At 35.0% G+C, this 9,297-nt stretch overlaps 1 protein-coding gene across 2 annotated transcripts; it reads left to right on the forward strand.

Annotated features, from left to right (window-relative positions):
- Positions 1–746: 746 nt before the first annotated feature.
- Positions 747–7,399, forward strand: LOC121853897. 2 transcript variants are annotated; one of them, XM_042348281.1, is made up of 7 exons: positions 747–891; positions 1,625–1,842; positions 3,552–3,703; positions 4,102–4,212; positions 4,925–5,088; positions 6,997–7,074; positions 7,285–7,399. In XM_042348281.1, the coding sequence occupies exons 1-6, from the start codon at positions 756–758 to the stop codon at positions 7,065–7,067; spliced, it is 852 nt and encodes a 283-aa protein (XP_042204215.1). In that variant the 5' UTR covers positions 747–755; the 3' UTR covers positions 7,068–7,074; positions 7,285–7,399. The 2 variants fall into 2 exon arrangements, with proteins under 2 accessions (XP_042204215.1, XP_042204216.1); XM_042348282.1 differs by lacking the exon at positions 4,102–4,212.
- Positions 7,400–9,297: the final 1,898 nt, after the last annotated feature.

The raw sequence follows: 9,297 nt of genomic DNA on the forward strand, positions 1-9,297 counted from the left end.
GGCTCTCCCGCGCTGGCACATCCTGTCAATTCAGGTGCGGCTGCTTAACTCATTTGGGGTTGGTTAAGCAGCATATGGGACACTAAGCTGTTGCAGTATGACATGCTTTTTCTTAGCTGACACTGAACCCCATGCTGAGTTGCACAGCAGTGAGTCACCTGTGTGCCCTGGTTGTGCCCGAAAATCACTCCCTCACATGCGGAGACCCTCTGCATGCTACCCTCACCTAGTTGGAAAAAACATAAAACCAGTACATAAAACCAGTCATAAATAACACAAATATATATGTGAGAGTATCAGAAATAAAAAAAAATCACCTGAGCATGCTTGAAAACATACATATCGACACTAAGATCATTTAGATTGACCAACTACATCAATTTCTAAAAAAAACAATCATCTTTTGAAGGTCAATTTGGCAGCCATCTTGAAAAATGGCCGCTATCTTGGATTTCCAAATGACCAATCAGGCAGATTTGACAAGTAGCTCCTAGGGTATGATCATGCCAAATTTCATGCTCGTATCACCATTTGCACGATTTTTCCTCTCTACTATATAAATGGATTGATATTTGATGCTGTTAATTTGTAATTTAGATTTGTTTTCCTAGTTCCACTTGTCTGTTCTCTTCTATTACCTCATTTTTACTTTCAAGTTTAGAATTTATCACCCAATCTATTTTCCGGTGGTGACTACAGACGTACAGCAGTAAAGCATCTTGTTGTTCTTAATTGTTGTCCAGGTGTGGTTACTGATGTTGGCCAGCCTCTTGAGTGTGGGCATGGCCATGACCTGTGTGGTAAGGGCTGAGGATAACATCTTCGGGATCCTCACCAACAATATCCTCCCCAAGTCTCTTATGTGGGTCATCCAGACACTCTCCCAAGAGAGTAAGTTAGCGATCTTTTTCATCTTTATATTCTTCTCAAAACATAATTTTAATGTATAATGTGACTTTTTGTGTTATTTCTGTCTGCAATGCACGGTCACAAGCTTGAAGATAAAAAGCTGAAATTTAGCAGATAATTAATATTGTTTAGTTATTCATTTAGTTGTATATATTTATTATTTTTTGCTTAGTCCTATGCACTTAATTTCGGCAAAGCTCTGGTTAACATCACTTCGTCAAAAATAACACGAGCAACGTCGAAACATATATGCGGTTCATGAAACTATAATAATTGTAATAGAAATAATCGTGATAGCAATAACAATGAAAATATTAATAAATTAATAATAATAATAATAGTAATTATAATAATAATAATAATAATAATAATAATAATAATAATAATAATAATAATAATGATAATTATAATAATAATAATAATTAGTATTATCATTATTATTATAATCAAAATTATGTAAGTTTTTACTGCTGGAGAACAAGTGCGAAATGATGTCAGTTAATTCTTCACTTGGTATCATGCCTCAGACCCTTCTACAGTGATCGATCGACTTCATTTAGTGTTAAATCAAACGTTTCACCTCTTAACTCCATCACACTTTCATCTGGCAACATTAAATCAGTGATGTATTAGGTAACATAAGAGCGTTACCATATAAAGGATCACTTTTGTATACCCACATGATTTCTTCACCATTCCTTCATTCTTCTCACAGGTTCTGAGTGGCTGCCCAAGAAGGACGGAGGCCGCCTCATAGTGACCACGTGGCTCCTGGCCTCCTTGGTGTTCATGACCTCCTACGGTGGCATCCTGACAGCCATGTTGACGGTGCCTCGGGTCACCATCCCCATAGACTCCCTGGCTGACTTGGTGACCCAGACTGACCTGACTTGGCACAATGAGGCTGGCTCTAGCTTGCTCACATACTTTAGGGTAATTTCAAAACTAAATGAAAGAAACTTATATCATAGATACAAATATAAACTACTGAAACTTAGAATATTTCCATTATCATTTACTCGAGTTTACTTTTTGTTCACCTGTGTGTAAATGAATACTGCATATATTTATTTTAATATTTTCATTAGTGTCTATCAAGCTAGGAAAATACATCATTAAAATTTTGGTTTACTTGCAACAAAATCATTCCATACTATCATTCTCCTAATTCTTCATCCCCCCCTTCATTTACCTTGTCCTAAACTAATCCCCTGCCCCCCCCATCCCCCCCCCCAAAAAAAAACACCTTATTACTTCCACCCAGTAACACAGGCAATTGCCCTTCTTCCTTAGCTGCAGACGTCAAGTCAAATATACTCAACACATTTTATTTATAAAACGCTGAGCTGAGGGTAGTAAGTTAGGTTAGGTTAGGTTTGGTTAGGTTAATTTTGTTTAGGTCAGGATAGGTAAATAATTAAGGCTGGTTTGTTAGGCAGTGTAAGATCAGTTGAGAATAACTTAGCTTAGGTTAAATTCGGTTACGGTTAGTTTTAATATCAGGTTAGGTTAGGTTAGGTTAGGTTAGGTTAGGTTAGGTGTATTAAATTAGATTATGCTAGGTTAGATTCTGTTCCTACCAGCGTGGCGAATACAAACAAAATATATGACAATAGTTTCTCTCTCTCTCTCTCTCTCTCTCTCTCTCTCTCTCTCTCTCTCATATATTCCCTGCGCATCTGTATCTTCTTCTCTTTAGCTTCTATATTATTATTATTATTATTATTATTATTATTATTATTATTATTATTATTATTATATTATTATTATTATTATTATTATTATTATTATTATTATTATTATTATTATTATTATTATTAATATATTATTATTATTATTATTATTATTATTATTATTATTATTATTATTATTATTATTATTATTATTATTATTATTATTATTATTATTATTATTATTATTATTATTATTATTATTATTATTATTATTATTATTATTATTATTATTATTATTATTATTATTATTATTATTATTATTATTATTATTATTATTATTATTATTATTATTATTATTATTATTATTATTATTATTATTATTATTATTACTATTATTATTATTATTATTACATTTTCGCCCCCCAGACCCCGTTGTGGGTCAGTGACCTGTGCCCGGGTGGGCTAATCCCCGTAAAAAAAAATTCACTTCGTCATTCATTATTCCATTTGCTGACAAATCCTCCGCTTTTCTTCCTTCATTCTCTCTTCATTCATAGTTACATTATTTTGTCTTAATTCTTTACTTATCTATTATCATCATATATCCTTTATTGTTCTATTTCACATTCTTATCTAAATTTACTGTATATTGTTTTCTATCTGTCTCCTGTTTATACTTATTATCAATATATTTTCATTAGCGCATATTTTCATCATAGGAAATTTTCTCTTCCAAAATTATTTAAATTACCTTTACAACATTTCTTTTGAATAAAACATCACAGCATCCATCTATTTTCAATTCTTTATTACCAATTGTTTTTCCTGTCGACCTCATCCATTCATTTCTTTACACTATATTTTCTTATTACCTTTATAATCTTGTAACAAATTTTCTTTCTCCCACTTGTCCTTTTCGTCTATTTTACATAATTTATGTTGTTGATTCTTGATTTATTCACTTGGCAGGAGTCCGCGGATGAGTTGCATCAGAAGGTTCACAGAGGTCAGGGCCCGAACATTAAGGCTTGCCTGAATGAGCGACAGAATATCGCAGATGGTAAGTTGGCTGCCATCTGTGACGACACCACCATGATGAAGGCCATGGCTGATGACTTCAGGTAGGTGCTGCTGCTGGACTTATGTTATACAGGAGTCTAGACACAGTTTCCTGGTATCTTAGACATTTTCTGGATCACCTGAAGATTAGCCCCTCAGCTTATTTCACCTTAAGATAACTAACCCAACGCAAACATAACATGAAATAACATGAAATAACATAACATAACATAACATAACATAACATAACATAACATAACATGACATAACATAATATAACCTAACATAACCCACTGGTGTTTAATCATCAAAGTGAAATACATATTTTTGGCCACTTTTTGAAGACTACCTAATTTGATAACTGGCAATAAACTGAATAAATAAGTTAATATAACTCAGCATATTACTAGATGCATGACTATATGATGTTGAGAGATATCAGCAAAGACTATGGTTACAGCGAGACAGGAGAGTGTCATCTATACATCACACGAGAGAAGGTGTTGAGTCACGCTATTATGGCCCTCGCCTTCACCAAACACTCCCTCTACCTCGCCAAGACCAACCAATTGTAAGCTTTTGAATTCAGAAAAGTTTATTTATTTTTTTTAGATTTATAAATAGAAGGATTTTATTGCATGTAATATGATTGCCAGGTGGTGATAGTAATATAAAGGTGATGTTTGAATTGACTATCAGAAAAAAAAGTAATTAATTTCGTTTTCTCAGAAATATTTTACTTTTCTCTACTGCCCATCTTGCAGGATACTAATTATTATCTTACCCTCTTCTGTCGCTTCATCTTTTTGTAAAACTCATTTTTCTTCGGTTTTAATGTCTATGTGGATTTGTTTCTTCTTATATCTTCAATTCATCAAATCTTTTGTCCTGTCTTCTATCACTTCCACGTTCCACTATAACCTTCTTAACCTTCTTCGACCACCACTACCTTTCACTTGACCTCTCTCTCTCTCTCTCTCACATAATTCCCACTCTAATGAATATCTTTAGTTTTCCCTCAGACAAGGTAATGGTGAATAAGATTAACAAAAATCCGTTTTTCTCGATATTTAAAACCCACTGAACAAAATCAATCCACATGAAATTAAAAGCAATGACAAAGATTTTCAATTCAACAATTTTTCAACTACTTTTCCATCAGTCCAAAATTCCACCTGGTGAAATACATAAAATCCACCTAATGCAGTACAGAAAGATTTAACAATAGACCAAATCAACTAAATCCACCCAATTAACAAGAGCCTCTCTCTTACTGTGTGTAGAGTGCAGGTAGTGCTGGAGGCAGGGTTGTGGAACAAATGGCTGGGAGACCAACTGGCTAACTCTTCACGCTGCCTCCGCCACCCTCAGTTGGACCGTCGCCAGAGAGGTCTTCAACCTATCGACATGGACTCCTTCATCGGCCCTCTCCTCCTCCTACTCCTCGGTCAGTGTTACTGATTTTTTGTTGGCACTGTATTTTGAAACCATTTTTTTTCGATAACTGTATATCATAAATCCTGGGAGGTTTATTATTTGTGGTGCATATAGAATGTATAAAGTCCGTGTGTATTTTCAAACTTTAATAACCTGTGTAAAATGTGATAAAATTATCTACAAAAGGAATAGAAAAGGTAAATGTACAAAATTTTTAGCACAATTATTGCATACATTTCTAATTGTCAACATAACCACCATATCTCATGATACATGTTCATACAGGTTATAGGAGCAGTAAGTTAAATACGGCAGGATAACAATGTAGACTTTGTCTGACATTGTCGTTACCTTATTTCTAGGTAGATATAATTGATACTTAAATTTAATTTTCAACTAAAGAGAGAAAAGGAGGAAAGAAGGACCATAAACCAATTTGGAAGGAACATTGAAAACATGAAAAAATCTTTTTTAACATGTAATGACTGCGTTTGACACCATTATAATGGGTCCCTCTGACACCATTGTAATAGATACCAATGGTACCATTATGAAAATATAGTGAGAGATATAGTAGGAGGGATTGCAAAGTGAATAATGATGGTACCGTGGCCCATTAATTATCAATCATAAATATAAACTTAGGGGAAATCTTTTAAACACCAATATTAGATACGAGTTATTTATTAGTTAACTGAATGGACCTTTGACACCTAGATATAAACATGAAATGGACACACGTCCTACTAAAGTAATTCAATTCATCCTATGGATCACTCTGACAATAACTCACGTGTAACCTGTGGGAGACTCAGCACTGGGGACTCTAACTGTCGGCCCGGTACTGCTGGAGAGACAGGTCCTCCTCCCGACGTGTGACTCGGGCTGGAGTGTGGTTCCTACGGATGCTGTACTCTGTCTCCTATAGGAGTCTCTGCCAGCTGGGGACTCAGCGGTGGGGAGGGCGATCTTCCTCCCGACGTGGGACTCAGTCTGAGGGTGACTCTGACTGGTGCTGGTTTTTGTGTTTCCCTGGGAAGCTCTGCAAACTGGGACTCAGCGCTGGGGAGAGAGGTTACCAGGCCGCTGTTGCCGTGTGCTTGAGTCACGGGGAGTGGTGTGCTTATCGTGGTAGGCTCTCCGGTGGTGCTTCCTAATTATTACTAATCTGGGTGTGTTTGGTCAGGTGATGGTGTACTGGCCCGGATAACATTTCTATCTTGCGTACTTACTCTAAAAGGTTTCTTTAAAAATGAACACCGCAACTCCTGTTGTCTCGGTAGGGTTATGAAAATTCTTCGTCCGTTGTGTCATATTGTATCACACAAAATGTTAAAGATACGTTTTGGAGCGATTTTACTGTACAATACATACAATTTATTAAAGTTTAAAACTCAACACCTACTATATAAAAACCTTGCATATGTAACCATATTGATTAAGAAAATATGAGTGCTTTATACCATGAAATAACAAGATTTGCAGCTTGTGAACTTCTAACTTCAAACATATGATCCTGAAAAAAAAAATTTTGTCATTGACTTTGACCTGCTAAGTCATAACTGAGCGCGGCGGCCAAGTGGATGCAGCGCTTGACTCTTGTTCCATGGGTCGTTGGTTTGACTCCCGGTCGCTCCCACTTCACCCAGCTGTAAATGGGTACCTAAGTTTACAACTTGGAGAAATGAAATCGGTCGAGAGCAGTACCGGCCATGCTGGCCCCTTGTGTACCGAAGGCTTAGTATCCACACTGTCACTAACAGGCAGTCATGCCTATAGGATCCACTTTCTTTCAAGTCGGTGCAGGTGAGGTTTATGAATTTATGGAGGACTGGCAGGTGATGGTCACGGCTCTGGTGTGAGTGGCGGGGGTCCTGTGTCCTGATAAACAAAAGTTTCTTTTTCCTTTTATTTACAGGCTCAGGAATAGGACTGATGGTTTTTCTATGTGAACATATGATTCATCTGCCACAGCGTAACACAGCGTAATACCACGGTCAGTATCTACCATGAATAAAAATCTGAGATGAACATATATATGCATATCAACTTGTGTTTGTGTGTATGTGTGCGCATTTATGTTTGTACTTGTGGTTGTGTTTATTTTCTTTGTACATTCCTGTATACGTTTGCATATATTAATGAGTAAATGTGTGTAAGTGAAGAAGAAAGTATAACACATAACAAAAATCGCCTCCTCTCACAGGCGAGGCACAGCTTCCTCCTGAACTACTCGGCTACTGCTCACTGTACTGGCTCCCCTCACCATACCAGCCATCGCTAGTGTCAACACTTGTAACTCACCACCCAAGACAGACCTTGCGACAACATATATATATATATATATATATATATATATATATATATATATATATATATATATATATATATATATATATATATATATATATATATATATATATATATATATATATATATATATATTCATATTTGTAAATTTTTCTAAATATTTACTCTTATTCGGGGAAAATCTGAGTATACGTCATAAAAATTTGATAATAATGGCGCTCATCTGTTGATTGGGTTTAGTGTTTTCATGCAATACGTTTGTTTGTAATTGTTTTCACTTTAATGTGTAATAACAACACACATTGCAAATAAAGATATTCAGCAGCTACACTGTCTATGATTAAAGCGTTGTCTGACAGACTTGTGCATGCTCTCACAAGATATGTAAAATACATTAATATATGCACCAAAACAACACACCCATACACAACAAAAATATATACTGGTTGAACATCATAAAAAAATTAATGTTCTTTTCTTTTTCAGGTGAGGGAATTGATACAAATTAACGAAGGTGGCAGATAAATTAACACAAGATTAAGGGTTATTTTGGTACTCATTTACTTATATTCATGAGTGTTTTAATTATATATATTTATATTTTTACAACTGATCGGTGTTTAGCATCTGACTATCCATATATAAATATAAACTAACTCTTTCCTCTAGAGTTAAGTTTTCTCCCATCTTCGTAATACTCGGATGTTATGATTCCCTCACCTAAAAAAAAAAAGACATCGTCATTATATTTTTATGGAGCGCGACTTATGAAACAACCTGTACAATATGAATGAAATGAATTACAATGACATGGAAAAAAATTATTAAATTCTAAGTACAAAACAAAGTGTAAATTACTTGTTTTTACATTATGTGTAACTCGTATTGTCACCACCTCATGATACGCCGGAGAAGAGGAAGATTAAAGTGTATTACATCGTTATCTGTGTAGGTCTGTGGCGATAAAACCGACATTATTCTGTTGTTTTGGTTCTCCTTTCGCAATACATAAGCATAGTTTCATGCATACAGTATACGAGTATACGGTATTCTTATATATCTCGTTAAATTGTAAAGTTCTTTTCGTTTAAATGTCTTCCTGTCTTATAGTCATTTTGGCTTATGCATCCGAGAGTTCAGATTTTGCAATATTTTTCTCAATGTAAACAGCATGGTAATACTTGACTACACTTACGCGCCTGAACCAAAGGACATTTCTATTTACAATATAAAGGCTTTCATAACTTCAAGCGGTAAGAATTCTTTTATCTTCTATGGAGAAAAGTCCTTAAGTTGGTAGTCTAAGCGCCCAGCCTTCGTCGAGTATTATCAACAACATTACACATGATACGTGAATATATATCTAACACAGATGAATTCGAGAGTACAATGATGAAGGGAGATAACAGTGTAGGAAGAGAACACTGTTTTCAGGTCACCAACAACGTTGATGATTGATGGTGAAAGCTCTCTCAGAAATATGTAATGAAAGATCTCTCTCTCTCTCTCTCTCTCTCTCTCTCTCTCTCTCTCTCTCTCTCTCTCTCTCTCTCTCTCTCTCATGATGTTTAATTGTTAATATGGATTATATGCACTATGGACTTGAAATACTTCAGTTCTAGAATTACAGGGTGGCTGAAAGGTCTCTTTACCGAGAACAATTATTTATATACATATTCTCAATAATGCGACCTTTGCGCCATCGTGTATATTACGACATTAGTATTAACTTTTTGAATATAAAGTTATTTCCTTGTTAACTTTAATTACTGTTGGCCAAGGTCCATGTGTTAAGACCTTGACTGAAGTACATGGAAATACCATTTTCTCTTTTAACGACCAAAGATTTGCAGCTCATTTTTTTTTCATTCTCGTTAAATTGAGTTAGATTGAACAAAAACTGTATATT

Source organism: Homarus americanus, unplaced genomic scaffold (assembly GCF_018991925.1).
Source record: "Homarus americanus isolate GMGI-L3 unplaced genomic scaffold, GMGI_Hamer_2.0 scaffold18703, whole genome shotgun sequence".
Classification (NCBI taxonomy): Eukaryota; Metazoa; Arthropoda; class Malacostraca; order Decapoda; family Nephropidae; genus Homarus; species Homarus americanus.

Coding starts and splice junctions, on each gene's coding strand:
- LOC121853897 (XM_042348281.1), top strand. CDS start 756: ATGTTGGCCAGCCTCTTGAGTGTGGGCATGGCCATGACCTGTGTGGTA. Junction 892..1,624: donor CCAGACACTCTCCCAAGAGA/GTAAGTTAGCGA, acceptor TTCTTCTCACAG/GTTCTGAGTGGCTGCCCAAG. Junction 5,089..6,996: donor TCTCCTCCTCCTACTCCTCG/GTCAGTGTTACT, acceptor TTTTATTTACAG/GCTCAGGAATAGGACTGATG.